This window comes from Vollenhovia emeryi, unplaced genomic scaffold (genome assembly GCF_000949405.1).
Source record: "Vollenhovia emeryi isolate VEMERY1.0 unplaced genomic scaffold, V.emery_V1.0 DF939120.1, whole genome shotgun sequence".
Lineage (NCBI taxonomy): Eukaryota > Metazoa > Arthropoda > Insecta > Hymenoptera > Formicidae > Vollenhovia > Vollenhovia emeryi.
The window spans coordinates 3,931,131-3,958,675 of NW_011967246.1; the positions used below are offsets into that span (position 1 = coordinate 3,931,131).

General features: G+C 43.5%; 1 protein-coding gene across 1 annotated transcript; it reads right to left on the minus strand.

Moving 5' to 3' along the window:
* Positions 1–778: 778 nt before the first annotated feature.
* On the minus strand, positions 779–15,695 carry LOC105570720 (homeotic protein spalt-major-like). The gene is made up of 10 exons (XM_012028157.1): positions 15,563–15,695; positions 11,420–12,213; positions 11,134–11,307; positions 8,857–10,972; positions 5,972–6,105; positions 4,651–4,938; positions 3,838–4,174; positions 3,080–3,228; positions 2,675–2,848; positions 779–2,352 (listed from the first exon to the last, which is right to left on the minus strand). Exons 1-10 carry the CDS (start codon positions 15,693–15,695, stop codon positions 1,951–1,953), a joined length of 4,701 nt encoding a protein of 1,566 aa, XP_011883547.1. The 3' UTR covers positions 779–1,950.
* Positions 15,696–27,545: the final 11,850 nt, after the last annotated feature.

Sequence of the window (27,545 nt, forward strand, 5' to 3'; positions counted from 1 at the left end):
TTTCACTGTCGTAATTTATTATTATAATATTTATTACAATCGTTATACTTTATTGTTACGGTTAAAATTATGATAATAAATATTATAACATTTCTAGCAAATATCCTAAATGTTATAATATTCTTTATTTCATCGTTTAATTAATATTTTAATTTTGTTAAATAATTAATATTTACAACGACAACGCAAACATCGCCGATGACGTATGGAGGATGGACGTTTAATTAGCAATAGTACTAAGTGTTATTTCTTCCTTCTTAATTATGTCACTGATTTCCGAGGCATTCGCAGACATTCGCAACACACGCTGTATCTCCTGCATACGTCCATCCACGCGTGTAAACGATAATAAATTTATTATCATTATTATAATACTATGATACAAGATATAAGTACATTGGTTTAGTGATTGCAGGCTGCTCCTCTCATATCACAGCGAGGGGCGCTGCCGGGCCCGCTTCCTAAATTACACCTATAAACTCCCGTCATCCTCGCATTTGTCTCGTTCTAATTCCGTTTTTCTATCGCACATACACATCGCACGCACACACATCGTAAACAAACGGAAGCGACACATATACAATCGCGTGTATATACAACTCGCACAATTGACGCCCTATTGCATCAATACAATGTAATTTATGTATACATATGTATATATATGCATATATATTATATAATGGTGTATTTATATATTTATATTTATAATATATACGCATATATATACTACTCTATGTATATTCGTATATATATGCATATACATATATATAGACGTATATTTATCGTTATGTATATAAGTATTTATAACGTAGCCTTTTAGATAACCCGGAGAGGTGACCACCGCTGTCGCGAATGGACGGTCGAACTGTGTCGGGGTCGCCCGTAAGGACGCGACGCCACATGTCTTGCGGCCTGCGCTCGCCTACCCCCGCGAGCCCGAGCTCAGTCTAGGCGTCGCGTCACCGCGCGGGGACTCCCGTGCGAGGGATTCGCGAATTCGTACGTGGATATACCGTGGATGCACGTTTCTACGAGGCTCGATCGTGCGCGGGATCAATATTTTAAGTGGAACGTCCCGTCGTCACCGGCCGCCCGCATCGCGGAAGCTCGGCTTGAATAAACGATGAACGCGTGCAGCGGCAGCGGCGACGGCGGCGGTGACGCGATCGAGCCTCGTCGAGAGTTTTCGAACCGAGGTCGAAACTCCCGGTGTCCTAGCCTACTCGGAAGCCGTCGACGGATCGATGGAATCTACCGACCCCCTTTTACGCATATTAAGACTAGCGCGATAATAGGAACATGGTGTCTTCGCTCGCAGACATTGAAAACCACTACCGGGCGTGTGGGAAAGGGACGAGGAAAAGGGGGCGAAAGAGACAAAGAGAGAGAGAAAGAGAGAGAGAGAGGAGAAGAGGAGGGATATGTCGTCACTCGTACGTAGAGAAATGCCAAAAAGCAACTGGATCACCAACGAGCTACGCTCGGTCGCGCGATTGTCCCGGTGATCGTTCCGATCGTGCTCTCTCGCGACGTGAGAAACTGGACGATCGCTTTCAGTCCCGAGGATTGTCTTCCTTGAAATGCACGGGTACAGCAGGGGAAAAAAATCATGTCGTGTCGTAAACTGCTCCGGTCGGGAATCGCCTTTGGGCGACGCGTCATCGCGCGCCACAAAAACTCTTCCCAGTCCTTGATGAATCCCACGAGACCGGATGGGAGCCGATGGTGAGACCTTCGCCGATTGGGACGGAGGGCCAGCGGGGTCGAGGTCTACCCGCTATCAGCATTCGCCGCGACTCTTCTCTTCGCCTCTTCTAAACTAATTCAGTCTGAGAGAATCGTATCGATATTATATTATCAGCCTCTTACGCGCGGCGGAGACGCGGCCGCTACGAGCGGACGATCGCGCCTTTCGTGCAGTTAGATGGAGAGATATGTATCCGTCAAGTCTCACGCGGCCAACCCCTCTCCCCTCGTTGGTGGCGGCGGCAGCCGCGCTGCCGTGGGCGGTGTGGCGTCGTTCTCGGCTCTACTCGCCGTCTCCCGGTCGAAGTGATGCTGAAGAGTGTCGCCGGTCCAGGACACGCTGGCGGACGTCTGATTACCGCCGTTGGACGACGCGCCGGGCGAGTGCGAGGGCGACGGCGTCTGGAAGAGCATGGATCCCGAGGGTATCGCGGACTTGCCGTCCAGAGGCCCGTTACTGGTCGGCCCCATCGGTTGCTTGTCCAGGGAGAAGCCGCCCCCGCCGGCGCCGTACACCGAGCCGAACAGGCTCGCCGCGTATTTGCCCGCGCTCAAGGAATGGGACGGCAATCCGTTGCTACTTTGAATCACCGAGATCTCGTTCAGCTGTAAATAATACACGCCGTCTGGTTAGGGCTTATTCGGGAGGGCAATTACCTACAAAAATAAAAATGTACGGCGATTGTTAACGACCGCCCCGTTTCTGGCGTTTGACATGATGTTAAACATTTCAAGTTGAACAGCAATCGTTACGTGAAGCTCACGAGACAGTTGAAATAAGAGTTTCTGCGAATTATTCGGACTTGATATTGTACGCGAACAATTATAGCGAGATTTACATATTCTCGACGTCTGTAACGATTATCGCGATAATCGTCCTTGAATCAAGCCGGCGGAATGGCCTTTCGCTTCGAGAGCGATGTATTACCTTCTGCTGGACGCCGTTAAGGAATGGCGCGGGAAGATACGGGTAAAAGAGGTCCGGTCGCCGTTGCAGAAACTCCGAGTCCTTGGGCGTGATTGGCAGGGGTGGTATATCCAACGACATCCGTCGACCTCGACGTGACGTTCCATTGGTGAACATGTGAGTGCCCATGTGCACCTGCGGTAAGAAAGACAGGGGAGACGATCAGAGGCGGTGCTGGCGCGTCGGATCTCGATCGGGTAGGCGCTGATCTTTCATCGAGCCCTCGAGCGACTGTTTACGCGTTTTTGTTGTGGCGTTAGTAGAAGCGGTAGCGGCTAGCTGGTGTTAGTTAGAGACTTTCGGGAACTTGAACAGAAGGGGACTCAGACTTTTCACGACGGCTTAGAGAATCAATGTGTTGTATACCTTGAGGTTGCCTTTGGTGGTGAACGCCTTCTGGCAGACGGTGCATCGGAACGGCTTGTCGCCAGTGTGAGTTCTCATATGAATCTGGAGCGCCGAGGACGAGGAGAAATTCTTATTGCAAATCTGGCACAAATGCTTGCTCAGCAGGCCTGCAAATACACATAATCGGTTTCGCTAAACTGCCCCTGATAGTGATATGGCGACGGTGGTAACGACTTAAAGGATCGTCACTCCGTAAAAGTCTCAGTCCGAGGCTGCGGATTATGAAAATTATATACAAGCGCGGCATAAGTAGACTCAGCGGTGTTTATCGAAGCTTCACTTAAATTTTCTTCTACATTCTGGCGAAATAATATCTAAACGTAACATCGGAAATGGAAATACGATGTAACATGCCGCATCGGCAAGAGATCCCACTTGCCCCGTGCGAGTGACAGTATGAACAGAGTGAGCGTGACCCGCCACCAGCAATCCAGCGTGTAGACAGAAATTCCGAGGCGTGTGGAAATAATGATGAACGGGAAGCAAGAGGGAGAGCGGGCTAACAAGCGTGTTGCAAAGCGGCAGCGTCGGACACTCCAAGCTCCAAGGTTTCCGTTAGCGAGATCGTGGCTGGTAACGCGTTGAGCAATGAGACCGGGGTCTGCCGAGCGAAGCTGAGCATTCGGATCATACGGGTGGCGCTCGATGAAGAAGCAGGATTGAGTTCTCTTTTCTCTTCCCTTTCGTTAGAGCGAACGAACGCGAGATATACTTACTGGCTGGTCTTTTCGGTGCCGGCAGGTCTCCTTCCGGCGACCTCTTCACCGGTATCGTAGACTCGATGGACGTCGGTGGCATCGGCGGGGGTGGTGGAGGTGGCGGGGGCGGGGGTGGTAGGCTCGAATCGTCGACGCACATCGGACTTCTGGAAGTCTCCTGATCCTGCTGCTGTTGCTGTTGTTGCTGCTGCTGCGGCGGCGGCTGCTGCTGCGGCTGTGGTTGCTGCTGCGGTTGCTGCTGCTGTTGCTGCTGCTGCTGATGCTTGGGGTCGCTGAACAGATGTGGCGGCATATCGCGAATCTTGTGAGTCAACATATGCTGCTTCATATTACCCTGCGCATCAAAACACGTTCTATTGTATTTCATTAAGCAGTTGACTGCGACTCCAAGAAAGGAACAGTCGTGACATTGTTATTCGTGGCGTGTGTGTATAATATATCAGCGATCTGCGAATATTGCCGTTGAATACCGTGGTACAGATGAACACGAGAGGCTTTATACTTTTGTTTCAAACGTGCCATATAAGGTACTCTTTTAAGCGGAGTAATACGATGTCTCGTTCTATGTAACATTTTGCATTATTCTGATAAAGTTAGCGCATATGTACCACGCGGACACATGTGGATCTTGCTTAATCGCGCGATAATTACGTCTTGAGTTGAAGTTCGGCCAGTTCGGTCACAAAAAAAGGAAGAAATGACATTATTAAAGAGAAAAAGAGATAATTGCGACTTGGCTTGGTAATATTATCGAGCGCACGAGATTGCTGGGCGAACGCGAGTACGCTTGCTGGTAGAGGAGGCTCTTACCAGGAAGACGTGGTCCGAGGGTAGAAGTCCGAGGGCGGGTGGCATCAGCGGGGGCAGGCGGACGGCAGGATAAACAGACGTCAGCCTTCGCCCCCCTCCTGCTCCTGTCCGCCCCCGGTTCTTCCGCTCCTCAGGCCGCCGCCGCCTGCGTTTCGGTTTCTCACTATTTCCGGCGACCGGTCTCACCGGGTACGAGCGATATTGGGGATTGGGTTGTGGGAGGATCGGACCCTTCGCGGCGAAGGGTTGGTCCGCGCAGGAACATACTGGCTGACCGGAATCGTCGTTCTGAAAGTACAGCAGAACAACGAGAAGAGTATAGAAGTGGCGTGAATAGATACAGCAGGAGAAACTTTGCGCGACGAATGAGATATTTCGAATACGTAATTGTCGACTTTTCTACCGTCGAATCTTACTGTCGACTAATCGACTTAAGGACTGGCATATATTTTTATAATGCCGTCAGTGCTAACGGTAATACCGGGGTATATTACCATATCATTAGTTGTAATAGTCTTATTCGATATACGTACTCTCTAAAATTTGTGGAGTGAAAATACTGCCATGAAGTGAAATGTTTACTCCATTGGAGTTAATATTCACTCTGTTGGAGGAAATATTCACCAATAGGGTGAACATTTCACTCCATGGCAGTATTTTCACTCCACAAATTTTAGAGAGTACGTATATTCAACGATATTCAAATTTTCTGGAAATTTTCTGTGGTGAACAACCTAAATTTAAATCAATGCTTAAGATTTAAATAAATGTGCGCGAAACTTAGCAGGTAAGAAGAATAACGTGAGTGTTTTTCTCTCTTGTATTTTTATTTATCGTTGTATGCGAACATTTCATTTAGGGTATTCTTTGGAAGTAGAGTAGGGTGGACATCTTTCTACAAGTAACGATATTTTTGAACGTTTAGCAAGCATTATTGTAATAATGCATTACTATAGTAACGATTGAAGATGTGCAGACATTTCTAAACAACATTGTCTTATGATGCCTCCTGACAGTTTCGAGAAGTTTTGAGTTTACGTCATATCAATTCCAATATAAATCTGTCCCAATTTTTGTGTGGAAATTAAACTAATATTTCTGGCAGGATGCAGATATTAAGATATATTGTTACGTAGTCTCGAAATGATTAAACATGTCACAATTAACACGGTATCTTGATATCGAGATATGAATCACAGGGAGACAAGACGACATACAAACGAGAAAGGGAATGTGAGAGGGGGGGGATAGAGAGAGAAAGAGAGAGAGAGAGATTAGCAATTCGCAATATTCGCTTTCAAGGTAAAGTAGATTTAATTACCTTCGTGGAAAAACCTCGGTCGCATATGGTGCATTTGAAAGGTCGCTCCTTCGTATGACTCCGGTAATGAATCTCCAATGCAGATTGGCACGCGAATGTCTTGTAGCAGAATTTACATGTGGTGTTGCCACGTACTGTAACAAATTGCATCTCTTTACATTTTCGATTCAATCCTTCGTACATACATTTCGACGAATTGCATTTCGAAAATATTTTTACAGCGCATTTTCGTTCCTACTATATCAATCTTCCGCATTGCATATTTTTTCCTAAAACGTGATATATCGTCTCTTAAGGAAAAGCATGATCGGTGTAACTTTTATGTGATTCTTATTTATGAAGACGTTCTGCATGAAAATGAAGAAGTTTTAATTTGGGGCGTACTACAGAACGAGATTTAGTTGGCTATATATCTTTTTAAAAGAAACAATATTTTCGAAACGTAAATTATCAAAAACTCGTATTTTGCAAACGTGGCCAAGTGCTATATTTTTCGCCACCAGGTTTTCGATTAGAATATTAAAAAAATTGCCAATAATAGATTTGCTAATGAAGCAAAAGATAGATCCGTCTCAATTCATGTTTTCTTTGGCCTGATTCCTTGCTAATCCCGTTGAAAATGCTCTCACAAAGATGGAACTTTATGAATTCGCTCACTGTAAATTGTGTCGACATATATATTAATGACTGAGCGATCTATATTTCTAAGTTATGTTTTCATAGAAATTATATCTCAAAGATATCAAGTAATTATTGATAATGGTTAGTCGTGATTTACAATTAGTTTTAATTGAGCACTCTTAGTGCACATTTATCATAATAATGCTGTAACAAGTAGTTTAAAAGTTACGTCGATCATGCTTTTTTTAACGTATTCGAATGTCATGTATTTCAACAAATTATGCCTTATTAAAAAAAATTGATAAAATTAGCCCTTATAACCCCAGCAGGTATTTATCAATGACTACGAAAAGAATTTATCTAAATAAAATGAAACAAAATAACAGAGAAGACGAGAGTGAATTGTTGTGCAAGAATAAATTGTACAAAAAGAAAATTATGATAAAAGTTTATTTTCTCAGTATTCTTTTCTAACAACATGTATTGTCAAGACCAGTGTCCTGAGCACTGTAATAAATATTAAGATTGAAATCATTATTTATAAAACAGTTACTAATAAATAAAGCTGTCGACAAGTATTGAATCAAAATCAATATGAAATTGGAAGATGCGGTATCTCTTACCGAAGATGGATAGGTTTTCAAAAAGGATTGATTAAGGTTCAGAAATTGGCAAGCGAAAAGTAAAAAATGTAAGCGAAAGGGACTTTGCCTTTTTCCCTGCATTTCGAAAAACATTTAAATTTCACTGGCCTACTGTTGGATCAGTTTGACGGTGCTGATCAGTTTCGCCTGTCCCTCGCCTTCACGGTCATTTTTCAATTTTTGATATTTTCATATTTCATAAACTTCTATTTTTAAATCAAAGTAAAACTTTCTCTACCCTCCGCAATAATTACTGCTTTAACCGAACCTAATCTTCGTCTGAAGCTAACTTATTCAAGTGTTCTAACTTAAGCCAACGGCACACGATACTATTTTGCCTACTGAATTGCTTACGAGAGCCAATCAGGATTTAGCCTTAAGTCGTCATCTGATCTAAAACTCTGCATCCTTATCGGCTCTCGCAAGCTTTTTCTAAACTTTATTTCGTATACAACTGGTATACATTATGATTATAATATTATACTATAGATATCGTATACATATTTTGTACTACATTTACTTCCTAACATGCATATAAATATTAAAAGCGTTAAACACAACCTAAAGTCGCGATGTTAAGAGATTTTAATAATAAAGTAAAAAAGCAATACTAGTGTAATAGTAATAAAAAATACATTAACGCGTTGAAAAACGATTGATATTTATTATGAATATCATTGTAATCGCCCGGCAAAAGCGGAAAAAGTCGCAGGTTCAAATTTTGGTCTAACCCGTTATTTTTCTCATCAAAAAGTTATTAAGCGGTGCGGTTACCTCTCCGAAGATACGATCCTGTTTATTATTAATTTGGAAATTATAAATAGTGTTGCTGCCTTTCTTTCCAATTGATAGAAAGAGTTAAAAAAATTGCCCGTTATCTTTGTCACTTTTTGAATATATTTCAGACAAAACCTACTTGTCTTAATAAGACCTACCTACTTGCCTTGCTTTTTGAATCTTTTCCAATGTGAGCGGACATCAATCGTTATTGTATTAACGTAGACTGATTAACTGCCAGTCGTGTTTTCTAATACTGAGGCCGAGTCTTCGTTTTTTTAGTTTTCTAAATAAAAAATAAAATAAATAAACAAAAATTGTACCGTTTTAAATGCGACGAGAATCACAAAGACATTCTACACATTGTATAAACGTGACATGACGCGGCATCGCAAGAGATATCGTGAATACGATGAGAAGCAGAAATTATTTCGCAACATGAAAGAATGCAGAAAGAGAAGACGACAAATGAAATAATAATAAACATACATATGGTAATATATATACATATATTATAAGTATAGCATACATATATTGCAGATATAGTAGACATAAAGAGAAGAAAAGAAAGAAATAAAGGTGACTTCCAAAACGAAGATAACGAGTAAGATAGAGAGAAAAAAAGAAGAAAGTCATATAATGGGAGAATGGGAGAGTGCTAGGTCCAGCTACACCACAAACAGGACGTTGATACGAGTCTGGACAAGATGGATACATCACGGAGATAGGTATACTCGGGGATACTGGACTCAGCGATTCGCGGCAAAGAATCATGATCATAGTTCGGACGAGGGACAAGGTGTAGCAGGAACCGCAGCCCGCCCTGATGCTAGCAGTTCCTACCTGCTGGGCCACCGACAGCTAGGCCGAGCGGATTGTAAGTCGATGACGCGGCTAGTACCGCCGAGGTGGTCAGCGAGGCTAGCGGTCCGCTGCCGGGCCCGCTTCCCGGGTTGACGGCGCTCATCGAGGTGACGCTGTTTATGTTTGGCGTGCCTATCGTGCTGGTGGTAGGAGCGGACGAAACTGCTTGCAGTAGTCCCGCGAACATGCCGAAAGGATTCGGTGGATGATGCGGCGTGGTTTGGGGTGGAGGTGTCGGCGATGCCGAAGCCACCGAGGCTGGCGTGGACGAAGCACGGGGCGTCAGGTCGAGTGGGGCTCCGGAGGTCGGCGGGCTAGTGCTCTTCTCGCTACCGTTATATCGGTGAAAGGATGGCGACCTGGCCACGTTCGTGGTCGTGGCCGTCGTCGTGATGGTCCTCACTTGATTCTCGAGCGCCGCCAACGAAGTCGAAAATATAGGAAGCGTCACGTCCTTGTGCTCGGTCGTATCTTGACTATCGTGGTCCTGCTCGTCTTCAACTTCGACGCTACGACTATCGCGGTTCAATTCGCACCTCTCGTCGTGCTCTCTGTGATCTTGCTCTTCGTCATCCTGATCTTCCATCTCCTCGCTATGCTCCTCCATAAATCTCTGCCGTTGGTGCTGAGACTCCTCTTTCGCTTCGTCGCTTTCTTGCGATTGTTGCTCGATGGCCGATTGCCTGGATGGAGGGAATCCTAAGGAGAAGCCTGCACTGGTCGTATGTATCGGCGGGAATCCTTGCGGGAGGAAGGACGCCAGCGGATGGTAACCGGGCGGGAACTCGTTCACTTCTGCAGCTTGGATCTGTTCTGGACTGAGGTCGGTGGGCTCCCCGGTGTGAAGGCGTATGTGCTGCTGCAATACGAGGGCGTTCGTGAATTTCTTGTGACACACGGGACATTGATGCAACACTCTCAGCGGTGGCTTAGCTCTGTGCACTCCCATGTGGGTTTTTAGATTGCCCTTCGTCGTGAAGGCGCGACCGCAAATTTTACACTTGAAAGGACGCTCACCGGTATGAGTGCGATAATGCATCAGCAACGCGCTCTTGCACGAGAGCACCCTGTGGCACACGATGCACTGATTAGGATCGCTCAGCTTGTGCTCGATATTGTCGACTAGTTGCTGCAGCTTGGACGTCTCCGAAGTTTTCGTTATTTCGATCAAGCTCTCCCAGGAATTGTCGTTACTGCCGGGCCGCGGTAGTAGGGACGAATAAATCGCTGGATCCTTGGCTGGATCGATCATTTCGTTTCCGGACGTCATAATTGGTCCTGCCTGAGTAGAAACAGGAAGGTGAGAAATTTGATGATGAGTCGGCGGGCCAGGGAACAAGATTCCGGCGAAAGATGTCTGCAGGCTGCCGCTACTTGCGCTACTACTGGCCGGTGACGCTCCTGGATACGCCACGATTTGTTGAGGCAAACGATTGATCGTACCTCTGCCGGAAAGGTTTTCAGGTTGCTCTTCCGTTTCCTCGTCTACTTCCATCTCTCCGTCGCCCTCTAAACGTCCACTGATCTTGCTGTCCATACTACAATCGTCGTACGTTTGCGGCTGGGACGGTGGATTCGCGGATTGGGGTGAATTGAGGTATCGTCTCGTGGTTTCCTCGAAATCCTCGCTCTCTTCCTCAGCGATCTCTTCCGCTTCCTCGGGTTCTCTCTTCGGCGTTATTCGCTCGGTGCCTTCCCGGCTCATCGGTCGCTGTTGGTACTGCTCCTGCCCGGGCGATCTCTGTTCGAGTTTTATCTCTTCCCTCTGCTCAAGTTGCTGCTTTTGATGTTGTTGATGGAGATTGTCGTGAAAGGAATGACGAGAATTCAGTATGGCAGCGGGAGAGGTGGGAGATGTCTGTGGAGCGGTAATTATGGGTTTACTAAGATTCTCCGGCACATCTTGATCGTCCCGGTGATTAATAACTGGAGATCGGTAAAGAGGTGTCATACTGGATAAGGAGAGACTCAACGGTATGGGCGGTTGTGGTGGGAGGAAACCGTGCGTCGTTGCCGGATGAAACGGGGGGTGATGAGAGGATGGCGGTGGCGGCGGCGGCGGGGACGGCATCGGCCTCTGCCCGGAAGCGATTTGCTGCAAGAGGGGTGGGTGGAATTTATCTAAATGTTCTGGAACGGGATTCGGGTTCATCTTAACATGTGGAAATTTGGCCGTGTGCCTTTGGAAGTGGACCTTCAGGTTGCCCTTGGTCGTGAACCGACTGCCACATACGTTGCACTTAAAGGGTCGCTCACCTGTGTGGGATCGTATGTGGATTTGTAGCGCCGAGTCGCTACCGAAGACTTTGCCACAGAAGCGACATCGATGCTTGAAGAAGGGCTCGCCGCGACCACCGCTCGATTTTGAATCGTAAGGAGATAGTCGCGAGCCCTTGCCTCTAAACGCGAGCTCGTCCGCCAAATTGTTGGCTAGTCCTTGACTCGCGTTATCCAATACCTCCTGGGTACGCTTTTGAAGAATATCCAGCGTGTTTGGCTCGTGAAGCGGCGGCGGATCGGTATTCGTTATGATCGATGAAGCAAGGGAAGCGCTTATCGAGCAAAGCGGCGGCATTTGATGTGGCATCGGCATGTGGCTGCTGGTGGTCGTGATGGCGGTGGACGTCGCGCTGGACGACGATAGGGGTAGATTCAAAGGAGAGGCGCTGCTCGTCGAAGTTGGCCGTTCCTGAAGCAGATTCGGCGTCAGCGGCGCAGGTGATGTTTGCTGATGATGACTCGGTGGACGAGAAGAAGGAGGTGACGCGAGACTCGACAGCGGTTTCGGATGAATAATAGGAGACGACGAGGCCTCTTTGCTATCAGCTGGCTCCGTCGCCGACGATTGTATCACCGATTGCCCGTGGGTGATCAACAATTGCTGCTGAAGTTGTCGAATCAGCTGTAATTGCAATACCTGTTGATTCTGAAGGGTGCACAGCGTGTTTTCCAGAAATGCCAAGTCTTGTAGCGCCGCTTCGCTGTCCGCCCCAGTGAGGGCAGTGGCAGCGAACTGGGCGACCGCCACTTTTGTATTCTGAAGGGCTTCGAGGGTGACGTGACTAGTCCCAGCAGGTGGGAATATAGCGGTAGGTAAGCCGCTCTCCACAAAGTTATTATTGTTCTCCGCATCTTGCCGATGATGAATCTGTTTGCGCGAGCCTTCCTCGTCCTCGTCCTGCTCGTCTTGCTCATCGATCCCTTCTTCCTCATCCTCTTCCATAGGATCATCGTCGCCCTGATGAGATCTCGTCGCTGTGAGATCCACGGCTTCCTCGCCACCTCCTCCTCCACCACCGCTCTCTTCGCCGTCTGATGTAAAGTCATTTTCTTCTCCTGCAAAAGAAAATTATGAAAACTAATGAATATAACAAGTCACTGTTTCCACCTACAACTGATATATCAAATCACAGATATTATATAATATTATTCGGCTATTATATACGTTTCCTTTATAAACGACGCAGTCTTAATCAATTTTACGTATTATACCGGCAAGGTTGATGTATTTTTCGCATTACATGCGAATATGCGTAAGCTGATAGCTGTACGACCAACATTAAAACGAGGGCAGATACATCAACACCTGTGCTTTTAAAGTTTCACTCGGCGATTAACATGAGCCCCAAGGTTAACATGAAAGATAAGTTGACATCCCATATACATATTACACTCAGGATGTACGTACGACGAAAGTGGAATTCTTAATGATCGCGATATAAATGAGTTTCCGGTTTCGTTATATCGAAATATATTCTTTGTATAATAAATAATTGCCTACTTATTAAAGAGAGCAAGAGGAAACGAGCAAATAAATCTCTATTTATTAAAAGAAAATCTAAATATACTTTAATATACTTATTACTATACATTTTTACACTGGTTTTTCAAGCTAGTATAATAATATAAAAATTAGTAAAACATATTTATGTTTTCACTTTTTATCGTAGGGAAAGGTGCATAAAATAAGAGTAATAAGATCAATACATAGCACGATAATATCATCAATTAGTATTAGAATAAGAAAAACGACTCTGTGTCACATGGATTTCTTGATTCAATATGCATACACAAGTCGTCAGTTAACAAATTTTACTGACAACGGTTTAACACTTTGTTAGATAAAGAGCGAATGATAAAGACTCCGATACTTAAAGATATACAATATATAAAACAGACAGAAGTACACCAGTCAAAATAGCGATTTCTATCTCTTTAGTGACTGTGTGTGAATCTCAAAGTTTGTTTCTTCTAATTTAAATAAGCGTATATTCAGCAAACTGCAAAACAATACAAAATAAAATTCCGCAGCTTAATTGTTAATTAAAACATGATGGCTGATATTCTTAAACGCTTTTCGGAATCAAAGAAAATAGAGATGTACTCAGCAGCGATGCGTTATGGGATTTTAAAGATATCTAATACATAAAAATAGACAGAAGTCTACCTCGTATTTCAGAGAGACGTTTCACTTTAGATAATTAACTATTTTTGAGAGAGAGAGAGAGAGAGAGAGAGAGAGAGAGAGAGAGAGAGAGAGAGAGAGAGAGAGATATATTCAAGAATTAATATTAATTTAAATATGTGACATAAGGTCTCAGTTTTAATAAAGAATCACATTGTATAAAAGCAATTCTTTTTATATCTGAAAAAGCGCTCGGAATTGATGACATAAAAACGAATCTATTTGGACTCTATCTATGCTGTCTGGGAATTGACTAAAAAAATTTAGTAGTCCATTAATCAATTTCGATCTGCTGCTTAAACGTGACAAAAACGATTCATTTTTCACACGAGTAATAGTGAAGATGAAAAATGGAAGGAAAATCTATATAATGCCAAACAAGATGCGCGCACAGAATGGATTCAAACAAAAGATCAGGCAAGAAGATCATTAAGATATTCAAAGATTGATCTTTGAAGAAATTCACGACGTGTAACTAATGGTGTTGGAAAGACATGGTGTATTGTAAATAAGCCAATGCTTATAAATATTCTAAATTAAAACAATTTTGAGGCAAAAAACGTCGAGAATTGAATAAAACAGTAGTCGGATTTAGATGAACTTACGAACCAATTTTTACGTTTATGTTTATATCTCCTCGTTTTGTTACTCGCGTTTTAACAACGAGCTATCGATTGTGTATAAAATCGCAAATACAAAATGTTCTGCCTCAGAAGATGCTCAATGGAATTGTATTTTCTGAATACTGCCAAATCTGTATCGCAACTTTTTTTCTAATAATTTCCAAAAAATAATTTTTATCTCTTCATTTTAATTAAAACCGAAATTTGCTTTTATATTCCTGTTGTTTTACACAGTCATTACGTAATAATTTTTATAACACTTTACTTAAAGATCTTGTCTTGTCAATTGCAATCGTATTGAATGGTGACATTAATTTTTTACACCAAGTAATATTAATTTGCGAGAAACTCGTAGAATTATAATTATAGATGTGTACATTATAATAATAATAATAATATTTTTTACGCTCCTGAGACAGAACGTAACGTTTTATTTTATACGCATGTCCGGTTTATTGTTTAAGACCCATTTTTGCGAGAACATAGTACCGATTACGGCAACAATGTCGAACTTCATATTTTTTCAACTATTCAAAAATTTTTTAAACTTGACGGATGAGTCTTGCTTTGTCCTACTGTATTCATATTGCAATTCTTTAGTTACTGAATAGGATTCTTTTATAGATTTCTGCAAGAGGGTAAAAATATGTGAAAGGTTTGTCATTGTTAGCAAAGAAAGCCTAAAAGAGAAAGTTCCGCAAAAATTTCAACTTTTTTTATCTCATCGAAGAAAACGGAAACCTCTTCGGAATAAAAAAAGTAAAGCTGTTTGAGAAATGGTAAAAAATGAGCAAAACGCTTATAGTTATCTAAAGTTTTAAATTCACATGTGCAATTCTTTAATTTTTTTTTAAGCTAAGAAAACTCGGTTGAGATTTTCAGCCAAAAATATCAGTCAATTTAATATCTTTTTCTAAGATTAATTTTTCAAGTTTCTGTGCGAAAGTAGTGCATTTTAATGAGATGATGAACAAACTGCCCTTGATGTAGCTTGAACTATCTCCGCGTATGATATACATACAACTCTATGTACAACGTTAGAATAAAAAATCTGTTACTCTTGATACGAGGAAAATGTTTAAGAAAAAACGCAATTGTCGAATGAATACCTAATACAGAGAGTATTTCGTATCCAAAATTACAATTTTTACTAATTTATTAAGTTTCTCTATATTTGTCAGCCACAAAAATACAATAATGAAATTATATTGTCTAATTTAAAAAAAGGTTGATTTAAAAATCCCAAAACATAGAAGATTTCGAGACAACGGAAATGAGCTATTTGCTAGTGGATTATTTATCTATTCAAGATAAATATTTACAGTGTCTCGCGAATCTCATCGAATCGTACCAACGTGACGATTTTCTTTTGATTCGCGCACAAAGATATATGCAGCAAGAACTTGGACATTTGTTTATTAATATATCGCGTTAATATTGAAAGGTCGCTTTACCTTCTTCGAATTGGTTAATCGTAGACAATTGTTACTTAAAACATTTCATCAACGAACCGTCATCTAGTACGCATTTTCTCGTTGCACCAAGAACAAGTAAATATTTGAAGACTCTAATGTTAAGTAAGTATACGTAGGCCTACTGAGTATTCGTCGTGACTCGTGGGAATCTTTCGTCAGGTTCTTCCTGTGAACGAGCAGCTTCATCGGATCCGTTATACGCCACTGTACACACTCAAAGCGTTTGCCGGGTCTTTCGTCCTCGTCTGGTATCATTCCAAATGAAACATAGCACTGACATGTACCACAACTGACACCTACTCTTGATAACGTTGAAAAACTGATAACGAACGCTCATCGAACCGGAAATGAACGGAACGGAACTGTCGCTAAAACAACCGTTAGAGAGGTGGAGGGATGAAGAAAATGGTACATAAGACTGCTCGGCAACGTATCAGAGACAACCGGAGCAATCGGTAGATCTCGTGCGCCGTACCATCGAGCGTGAGGACGAAAACCAACTGGTGTACCTGGGTAAAGAACCAGTCTTCATGAGTACATGCGAGCGACGCCACCATCTACTGGCCCCACCATCACCGACGGCGACGGTGCGGTGGTGGCAGCGGCGATTTCCTCTGTGTCCCACCACTCCGGATATACCACGGCGTGAACTTCCACCACCACCGTTCGCTCCGTGCCTCGGTTATGACATGGAAGGCGGCGCGGTTCATAAATCAGGGGGAAAGGGGGCGGCGCCTGCACGAGCCACTCACCGTCGAGTTATTAATTATTATCCAGTGCGCCGGGCGCAGCGATACCCTGCCGTCGGCGAGCGCGCCTCGCCTCGCCGCGCCACCGCCTACGCCGCGCGCGGCCGCGCGTTTAACCCTCCTATCCCCCAGATGTGTTCGCCAGCGGGTGGTCCGGAATCGCGCCGCGCCGATTTGCGCTCGATTTTACTCGCCGCGCGGCGCAATAGATTCCGGCCGTCTCGCGCGATCCCGACGATCAATTGCGGCGAGTAAATTCGGCCGTTACGTTTCCGTGATTCCGCGACGATAACGCGAGATAATCGATCTCACCGCGTGACCTTCGTCGCGTAGGGCAGCTACACACTCTCTAAAAGTCAATCAATGGATTATCACTGAAAGCAGTGGAATACTCACTGATTCACAGTTACAAATATACACAGTTGGAAAATTTGTGTTTTCTTGTTAGAAAAATGCCGGTTAAAATTTTTGTGTTAAATGCTTAACACATCCATGTGTTAATTTAACATATTGCTCTTGTGTTGATTGACCTCGCATGTAAAACTATTAAAATAACTGAAGAAACGTTAAAACAACACAATGTGTACTTACTTTTTAATCTTACATAATACATACGTTCTATATTATTAGTAACAAGATTTCTCGTTATTGTAGAGATTTATAGTTAAAATTTATAGTTAAAATTTACATAATAAAATATTGATTTTATTCTATATAACATAAACTTATTACATTTGTGAAATGTAAAAATCACATTTGAAAAAATACATTTTGTCATTAAAAACATGTAAATTTTACACAAAATCAATTTCACTTTATTTTGAGATTTGCATTTATTTTGTGTTAAAATATTCACAGAGTATTGGTGTGATCATTTAACATACCCATATTATGTTAAATTATCAGAAAAATTTGTGTGGACCGTTTGGGACACGCAATATTTGTTAAATTTAACACAAATTTTTCAACTGCGCACCACTGCGATTATCAGTGGTATACTTATTCACCGTTTTCAGTGATAATCGTCACGATTGACTTTCTATAACAACACTCACGTTTTTTTTTATTAGATTAATTATATTTTTTATGGCGTTATTATGTGTGTCATTATATTTTTCATGGCGTTGTTATATTAAAATAATGCTTGCCCATCGGTTTTTCGGATTATCATATTATTTCAAGGGTATCAACAATTTTATTAACTATATTGTTTTTTTTACATTTATTATATCTACAAGGACAAGTTTACGAAACCAAATATTTTCTTTCTCTTTTGAAAAGTTTGGAGCATTCGTTTAACGACTGTGTGTGTCTCTGATAACGAAAGCTAAAAAGGGATGTTTCTCAAAACGCGCCATTCTTTTGTAGATTTCGTTATTATAGCGCCGATAAACCAGCCATCGTTATTAGACTTAAATTTTCTGACGTGTCGATTATAAACGTTAGAGATAAGAAAAGAGGAGGAAAAAAAGGAGTAATAAACGGAAAACAAAAACGACGAATGAGACGAAAGTTGTGCGTGCATATACCAGAAACCTCACTTTACCGGGAAAGGTCTTTTCCTGGAATTAGTTAATGATGAAAGTGTGTGAGAAACGTAACCCACCCAGTTCTGGTCGTCATATATTTTATCGGGACAAAAGACATCCCTGGGCGTGGTCGTTTGAGTTACTGAATAGGCGAGTGAATTAAACATTATTGGATCACCGTCGATGTTTATACATTTAATTCAATTACTAATTAGCGCTAATCAATATAGTTTCATAGTTTAATCAATCCTGCGACTTCTAACCAGATAAAAAAAACTATTAACAATTATTCAATTTTAATTATATTAAAAACTATTCAATTACTATATTTCACTATACGGGTCGTGTTACAACAGCTACATTTTAGCTCTTGACCTCGGAATTGTCAGTTCTGAAAGAAATCTCGGGTTTTCGGTCTAAAGAAGAAAATATGCAACCTGTGGTGAGATCAGAGGGCGAAACCTTTTCTATTTTCTCGAAAGAAGTATTGTGACCTATATAACATTCGAAAGAATGCAACGTGGCGATGGGTATAAACGCAATACTTGAATTATTTTCGAAGGAACGTACCCATAATTTCTTTTCTTACGATAACCACCGCGCACAGAGATATGTACACAGTTGGAAAATTTGTGTTTTCTTGTTAAGAACAATTGCCGGTTAAAATTTTTGTGTTAAATGTTTAACACATTCATATGTTAATTTAAGGAGGGTGGTTGCTCAAATAAAAATGATAAAAATGAATTTAAATTTATAGAAAAAATATATATATTAAAATGATAATATATATATATAAATACACATAAATATATATAATAAAAAAATACATATACATATATGTAAAAAATGATAAGAATTTTATAAAAATAAGTGCAAATAATTCTATACATATTTACAAAGAATTTTGACGAATACTGGAATGGCGAGTTCTTTTCCTCAGAGGTAAACTGTGCTACAATATGGAACAATTATTTATTTTCTTCGAAAGAACACTATTTAATGGAAAAGTTAACTGGAGGAAGTCAAAGTACTACGGTGTCGATGTAACGCTGAAAACGAAGAATTTTCGAACTTTCAAATGTTAAATTTTCTTTGTAAAAGGAAAGTTTTACGACCTGACGCAGTTAAGCCCGAAGGCAGAGACATGTTATACCGCTGTTGAGAAAGATGTATCGGGGAGGCTTCTCATTTTCAGTAAAAATATTTTATATGTAGGTACAGCATCTCCGATGACATCACTGGGTCTGATACTTTAGTCGTCTGCCATAAAAGTCTTATGTTCGTGGCAGACCTTTAAACCCCCCACAGCGACAAACTGTTATATATCGCGTGTCCCATCTTTCCCGAAATATGAAAACTGGCCTTATGCGACAACTCAAAATCTATTTGTCACCCACGAATGAATCGTACCAGCGAAACAAATATTGTAAGCCGGGAAATGGCTCGAGGACAATGAAAAGATTCGAAAGGAAAGTAGTCGGGTTGACCTAAATATTTTTTAAGAAAGGGAGGAAAGAAAATGTGATGACTTATGACGTTGTAGTAAGCCCCATGTAAAATTAAAAGTTCCTTTGAGCCAACGTGAAACAATTTGCCGTCGATTTTGATGAAGAGCCTCTTTTCGCGCGAGGAATCTTCTTGGAAAAATGAGAACGCACGCCAAAGATATAACTCATGTAGGTACACGAGAAGAAGCGACATTTGTCAAGAGCTTACAATGAGTGTCACTTAAAAATTGTCCTACTGAATGTTGTATTTAAAGAAGTCCTGTGCTGCTTTTAACGTTGGAACGACGTAATCTAGTGGACACTCCAGTATAATTACACTCGAGCTTACGTTCGAGCGCGGATGCCTCATTGATACTTTCGTCATTTGTTATTTCGTTCGTCTGCCCACTCATCGATTATTTCGCGCATATATTTCTACGATGTACAACGGCGCGAGTGGATGGCCGTGCTCTGCCTTGGCGCTGCCAACCGGTTCTGTTCTCTCGTTGGCGCGGTTATTCATTCCGAACCTCTCTGGGATTCGCGTTCATGACGAAAGGTACGGATCATGTGTCGTCGAGATTAAAGGAATTCTTAGCCGCCGTGCGTATCTCCCTCGCCGAGTGCAAGGTCGGGGCTGTCGGACGCGAACGAGGTCGGTCGATGAGTGTCAACGACTGACGGAATCGGCGCGGGGGTCGTTGCTCTTCTCTCGATTTCGAGTCGAGCGCGTGTGGCGGAATCAGTACGGGCGACTCCGCGGCGCATCGGCGTCGAATACGGGAAGGATCCCCGTATTCGCATTGACGGGGTCGAGTCTCGTTTAAATAAGTTAACAGTGGAGAGCGAAGACGGAGCGGATCGGCGGACGGAGAAAGAGAGGAGCAGGGCGAGAGACGTGGACCGATGAGAAAGAGAGAGAGAGGGAGGAAGGAGAGAAAGAGACTAGAGAGGATACGAAGGTACCGAGAGAGCGAGAGGGAGAAAATTGAAAAGGGACCGAGCAGGAGAGAGAAAGAGGAGGGAGGGGAGGGAGAGGAGGAGAGAGAGAGAGAGAGAGAGAGAGAGAGAAGGCGAGCCAAGGGAAATTGCACATGGCGCCTCGCGATTGGCTCGCACCTGTCTCCTCGGACCGCCCTCCTTCAACCCCGATCGCGCGCGCGAGACGTGCCTACGTACCTAATACGCTTTCTTGCTCGTTGCATATAGCACGCGGCGTATCGGGCCGCGTGTATGCAACGGCCGCACACCTTCTCACAGGTGCACGGGCATTGTGCGGCAAGGTGTTCGTGCCACGGAGCCGTGTAATGAACCACCACTACCACCGTCGGCACCGCACCACCATCGGCATCGCCGCTTTACTCCCACTCCCTCCACCACCGAAGAAGCTCGCCGAGTCGTTGGGAGCCGGAACTAAGTGGGGGCGAGTTGCGGCGGAAGGTTCGCTTCGTCGCGCGGGCGAGGAAAGGACGGACGATAGTATATATTATACTTTTGTACAGAGAGAGAGACTGTGCACGCGCGCGCGCGCGAGGGAGGAGGGCGCAGGGAAAGGGTGGTAGGCAGGCATAGCCGCGGTTACACACGGTTAATCTATCTCCGGGTAGACACTAAAGCGCAAGATGGAAGTCTCCTTCCATTGCGATTGCCATATTTGCAACTGGGAGCGCATCGAGCGCTCTGAGCATCGATTGTCGGTCCAAATTGTCTTCGTTTTTTTTCTTGGAAGGGGGATAATCGATCCGATTATCGATGAATCATCGTCCTTCGTTGCTTACGTGTAAACCTGATCTACAATGTGCTCTTTGCGATTAGGAACATTCTATTTTGTATAAGCAAGTCGATACGCTTAAAACGTCTGCCGGCGATGTACGATTGTGCAATGTACCATTTATCAGCCTGCACGCATTTTTTGAACGTGCTTATAGGAGACAAAATAGAGTGTAGATCGGGCTTTAAATCTGATCTACAGTGCGCTCTTTGCATGTAGAAGCATTCTATTTTATATATGTAAACGAACGGAGACGCTTGAAACACTGGTCGACAATACACGGTTGTATACCTTATCATATACAATTTATCAACTTGCACGCATTTTTTAAACGTATTTATTGAATACAAAATGGAGTCCCCCACGGAAAAATATATGTTGCAAGAAGTTGGTGAAAATATATGGTAATACATTTCATACCTTTGGTATATAAAAATTCTATTAAAAAGATCGTATATAATGTTACATATGTCAAAAATATACTAAAAAGGTATGTGAAATATATGAACAATATTTAAATTATAATTTTATAATTTCGCAATGACGCTCTTCGCTGCCGCGAGGCGGCAATCGCACGTTACACTTTCTCGTATTTAAAAAATCAACCAACAGCAAGTACATAAGAAGTGTCGAGAAATCTAATCTAACAGTTGTGGCAAATGAAATCAATTTGATCTCCGCTGGTAAAGCGTTGAGAGCCTAAGTTCTAAGATACTTAGAACACCTAATGCAATATTCCTTTTAATATTTTTATATAAAATGTATGATAAAATATAAAAATATACAATGCACACGTTAGACGTATACAATTATATACACAGCTGTGTATTATAATGCATATATGTATATCATACATTTTATTATATATTTTTAATACATATGAACGATGTATGACAAAATTCCAATTTATTGGTATTGCATTTCTAGTAGTAGTATATACTTTTTATTGATCATATCGAGTCCTTTCGATATTAATTGATCCGGCGCGAGTTGCATTGGTCTTGTAAATTATTTTAATAATTCAACGAAATTATTAACCGCAACGCTCCATTTGTTACACCTCTTTATTTATTACATACAACTCGATATGTTCCGCGAGCCCCGGCTGAATTTAAATCACCGCCGATCGCAGGATCGACGCCACAGTTAGTTTCGCTGCACGGCGCGGCGGGAATTATTGCAAAGTTAGCGCGTATTTGTTGGGTGATCGGTAACGCGTTAACCGTGTCCGAGCTTTGTTATCTTTAGGCGGGAAGGAGTCGGAGTTCGTTGGGACCGAGCCGGCCGTCCCTTGGAAGGCGAAAAAAAGGGCGAAAAGAAAGATTGTTCGGCGAGCATGAAGTAATAAAGAACTGCCGGTGGTGCGGAGGTGCGCGGGGCGAGGGCGGCAAGAGCCGGCGAACCCGAGGCTGGCGAACAGAGCGACCTGGCGGCGCGGTGCGGAGGGCGGGGTGGAGGGGGCGAGCGCGGAGGGCGGGGATGAGGGAGGATACTCGAAGATCGTTCGGCGACCTGTTAAGTAACCTGCAGATTTACAGGGCCCTATCTTATCGTCTGACCGGGCACCGTACACCGTCTCACCGTAGCGCTTATTTATTCTTTTGCGAATGAATAAAGAAGGGCGATCGATGCGCCCGCGGGCCGCTGATCCTCGGTACAAGCCCCGTGTATGGATTCCAATCTAGAAGTACTCTTGCACCCCGTTCGCTCGCAGGGCACTCCGCGGGTAGATCCGCCGGAGCAGAAAGGGTGGGGGAGGGGGGCGAGAGGCCGCGGGCCTTGTCATACGCGGGGGGCCTTATCTCTCAGGCCCCACGGGCGGAATCATGATTGTTCCTCGCGGACGCGGCGAGGTTGGTCGCGCGCGGCGCGATACACCCCTGCACACCGATTCACCGGGATACAACGCTGCGTGTAAGAGGGTTTTAATGTTACCGGGGCCCCGAGCACATCGACGCCCGCTGGAAATTTATCGTTATTCGTAATCCCGATCCCGTCGGACGTTCGAGCTTCTTAACACTCTCCGGAGCGCACGCCCTCTCGCGCTACGCTGTTCCCGGTGTTATTTTTTTTTTAAATCAAATCGGACTGTTTAATCATCCTAGGTTTGTACAACGGTCCCTCGTGAAGGCCGAACTCGGACTAGCAATTGCCAACTCGGATTGGATCGGGATTGGCGATTGGCGCTTGTTCTCCGGCCAATGAGAGTCGATTGATCGCTGGCTGTTTTGCTCTCATTGGCTGAGGAGACAATCGCCAACCCCAATCCGATGCGCGTCGATAATTGCTAGTCTGATTCGGCCTTAACACATTCGTATGAGTGCTCTCGTCAGAGTTTTCGCCGCGCCTGCATGGAACGCGGGTCCGTCGCGTTCCGCGTCAAATCGAATTATTAACAAAGCTGTCATCGATCTCACGAGGAAATTGGATAACAGCGCAAAGTCGAGATGTGCGTGGCCCGTTCCCATTACACTTGTCCCAAGTCATTTCTCTTGGTATTAATAACAGTTTATTATATACATCATTTAACCATTTGCAAGACATTTGATACGAACAAATAGTATAGGGCTGTGATTATTGGCTGTACTTTAATCGCTGATTCCATCAAGATACCAGGAACGTGTTATAGACGGAATAGGATAATTCACGGGTAATTAAGCCAACGCTCAATTGTACTTGTAGTCCTAATGAAAAAACAAGTCCCGAGTCATTGAGACTCGCGTATGTTCCACGCTGTCGTGGGGGCAGAACATCGCGGCAGCGCCGCTTATTAAGAGAGGCCTCTGGCGGGGCCTCGATTCCTTTTTATGACGCGGCTTTTATGACGACAACCGCGAACTGCGCCGTAATAATCGTAATAATCATCGCGGCAATAACGAGGGGGGCAGAGTATGAGGAAGCGCGAGGATATTCGAGATGGCGGGGGGAAGGGATCATAGGGGGGAAAAAACGAGGAAGGACAGGCGGGTGGAAGGACCGAGGGAGCGAGAGAGAGAGAGAGTGAGAGGGGAGGGGGGAGGGAGAGAAAGAAGGCCGAAGGCGTGCGTGTTAACTGCACCGGTTGATGCGCTTGCGTGCAGGCGTGCGTGCGAGTATTATAGCCGTGTCGGGGCCCGCTCTTTACGACGAATTATTATTTAAATGCTCCGGGGCGGATCTCGTAACGCGCTCGCCCGTCCGTACCTCACCCTCTTCCGGTGAGGCTGTAAACCCGTGGACCCTCCCCCCCTCCCTTCCCTCTTCGCGCTCTATCCGTGGAAATCGCGATCGGCACGAGGATCTCTCGTTATAATTGCACCGCGTCGTCGCGCGCGCAACGTATCGCATTCGCGACACTCGGAAGGGCCGCGACGTGAGTTTATCATCGCAGACTTCTACTTTGCTATCAGGTTTCACCAAATGTCGCTTAACTTTACTCTTAGTTTAATTCGCGTTTGTCTCTTCCTAAAGCGACAGTTGGAAAGAGACGAAGAACGAATTGAACCGAGCTTGAGGTTAAGCGACGTTGGCGAAACCGGGCGCTAGACTGTTACCTTCGAGCTGAGAAATGAGATAAGAGTTCCGCCACGTCTTGTTAGGTACTCTCTAAAAGTCAATCGGTGGATTATCACTGAAAATAGTGAATATTCATTAATTCACAGTTATAATGCACTGATTGACTTTTAGAGAGTAAATAAAGTAGTATGTGAGTAAAGTAGAATATTCGGAAATTAAGATTATTCGCACTCCAGAAAAATATTCATAGAATTATGTGTGCTATCCGGTAGTACGTTACAATTTATTTTATTCTTTGGATGCATAACGTTAATGTGCCAGACTCATACTTGTATCACTTAATGCACACAAATGCGTTTGTATATTTCCACTTCTACCTTCCATATTTACATTTCTCATATCGAAATCTCATCGATACAAATCCACCTTCAATGAACTCTAAAAGGCACATGCTTAATTATCGATTCAAACCTATCGCGCTAAATATATCGCGCGAAAATCCGGTTAAATATACCCGCTCGAATTTACGATAAGCATAAAGCGTGTATATTTTCTCCTGCCAATACGTATCAGCGGCTCACGCTATTTAGGTATTTCTCCAATTCGTCAAGCAATTTGATGACGTCCGCGGCGTCATGAGGAATCGGTTAACAGTAAAATTTTCCTGCTTCGTAAAAGAGACAGTACGGCAACACGCGCGTTTGCTCCTTTTTTTTTCTTTCCCCCTATACTCTCGTCCATTGGAAACAAACGCGCGGCTCCGAACCCGCAAGCTAACGGCGAGGGTGAATCCCGGACGGTTAAGTGTATTGGCGACGCGACGTGGCGATTGGTCACGCCGGGTGTGCTACAGGTATACATGTACGACTGAACCATTTAGTCAACCTAATCTTCAGGCCGGCCTGGGAGAAATCCTCGGGTGAGAAAGACCACGGTGAGTACCTGCCTATTGCGCGCGGCAGTGCGCGTCAACATTGTTTTTGGACGGCGATTTAAACGGCGCTTGACCGGACGGGTCAATCTGGCGTCACTAATGCACTACCAGCCTCATGACTATATAATAGACTACCCAAGTGAGAGCATTGAGAAAATCGACCTTCGTAAGTATTGCCCCGGTATTTACGAGTTGGATAGATAAGATTGCGAGAGACGCGTATGCACGCGAGCGCCGATTCGCCTTCTCTTCCTCTCCCCGGCCCCCTTTTTTTCCCTTCCTTCCTCCTCGTCCCTCCGTTCCTCCAGTCCCTCGAAATAATCATCTCAGCCGCGACACACGACTTTACCGCGACGCATGGTAATTAAGAGACCACGATGCCAAAAAGGCCGGTTTGATAATTTTATCACTCCCGCTCTCGTGCGCGAGTCCGGGTATATAACCGGGAGACTCGTGAATTATTGCCGGTCGCATTTTCATCGTCGGACGTAAAATCAATCCGGCAGATGCGGCGAACGTGTCTGATCGCCGTGATCGCGGGAAATGTATATAATTATCAAACGCGACTCGTTTTGAAAAACTATTCTGCACGGCGCGCGGCGTATATGTGCGTGTATACATGCGGACATCGTATATAAAAATACACACGCACATATACGCACATTTAACTATGCTCGTCTAACGGCTTTAGATATCATTTATAATAAAGAATTTTAATAAGTATGGAAACGACCTCACTGGCAATTCTTTATTATAATAAGACACAATGTTTCGGCCAGTAATGCTGGTCCTCTTCGGGTAACAAACTTACACGAGTGCCTACAAATGTCTGAAGAACAGATAAACAAAATGTGGACTACAATTAGGATAAGTTCTTACGTAACAGAAAAATTAAGGTGTTATTTTATACAATAAAACTCACAAGATTCGTTAGATTAGAGATGTGAAAATTAAAGCCATCGGCACACGATACTATTTTTCCCTACTAGATCGCTTACGAGAGCCAATCAGGATTTAGCTTTAAGTCACCTGATCTGAAACTCTGCATCCTTATTGATTCCCGTAAGTAAGAAAAATAGTATCGTGTGCCGTTGGCTTGAGTCAGAAGTCAGAAATTTCCTTGTACAATGTGTCTTGTCGTCAACGTTAGAAAACAGAATAAGCGATGAATAAGCCTAAGGTCATGCAGGAGTTATAAGAGTTAAGATTTTCAGTATCTCGCTGTGGGTTGATTGTGTTGTCAATGTTTTTTTCATGAAAAACGTAATTTCTCTTTTTCTAAAATGAGATTCTTTATTGTAAGATCAAAGGTCTACTCCAATTGAAATCATGGTTGCAATAGATACGATGTTTACTAACGGCTGATTGCGATGCGGTCGGTTTAGAGATATCTCTCTTATGTTCTTTAATACGTGTCTCTATGTGTCTTTTTGTTTGCCCGATGTATGCGTCACAATCGACGCAGCCAATTTCGTACACGAGTTCAGTTTGTTTGCAATCATCGATTTTGTCTTTTCCTCTCTTTATAATAGTGCCTAACTTTTTCGGAACGGTGCATAAAGTTTTAAAGTTGAAGTTTTTCCAGATGCGGCAGATTGAATCGCCGACATTTCTCACATAAGGCAATCATTTATAATGATCAGGGATGGGTAATTATGATAAATTAAGCTAAGACAACGGTCAACGATTTATCTATTCTTTTCATAGGGGTTGCTTGCTCCCCGTCCTCGGAGAACTAAATAGTTCACTTCCGAAGACGCTAAGACTCACTTATCTCCCGCTGAAATCTTCGTCGAAGCATCTTTATTTACTGCATAGATTCTAAACCGCTCTCTCGTCTGCAGATTCTACGGTCGCCCAGAAGGCAATCTCTTCTTCGTAAAAACAACGTAGCTTTTGGTAGGTCTCGAACGGAATGGAAAGAAGAAATAATTTTGAATCTCGAATCTCTGACCTCCTTCGTCGTTCTTGAATTAGAACAGGCCCTCGAAACTCTGCGACATATCTCGGGGACATTTTTGCATTCAAGTTGCACGTACATTGCGGTATACAATGCATTCTGCATTGGTGTAAATATAGTAAATATATATCGGACTGAAAAGATACGTCTGGTATTGCGGACGATAATTATTTAGGTGAG

What these genes read in the sequence shown, in the direction of transcription:
- LOC105570720 (XM_012028157.1), bottom strand. Translation starts at nt 15,695, where the DNA reads ATGATACCAGACGAGGACGAAAGACCCGGCAAACGCTTTGAGTGTGTA. An exon ending in CCTCGGACCACGTCTTCCTG is followed by an intron (nt 4,175 to 4,650) that starts GTAAGAGCCTCC and finishes TTTGATGCGCAG; the next exon opens with GGTAATATGAAGCAGCATAT. An exon ending in CCACCAAAGGCAACCTCAAG is followed by an intron (nt 2,849 to 3,079) that starts GTATACAACACA and finishes TTCTTACCGCAG; the next exon opens with GTGCACATGGGCACTCACAT.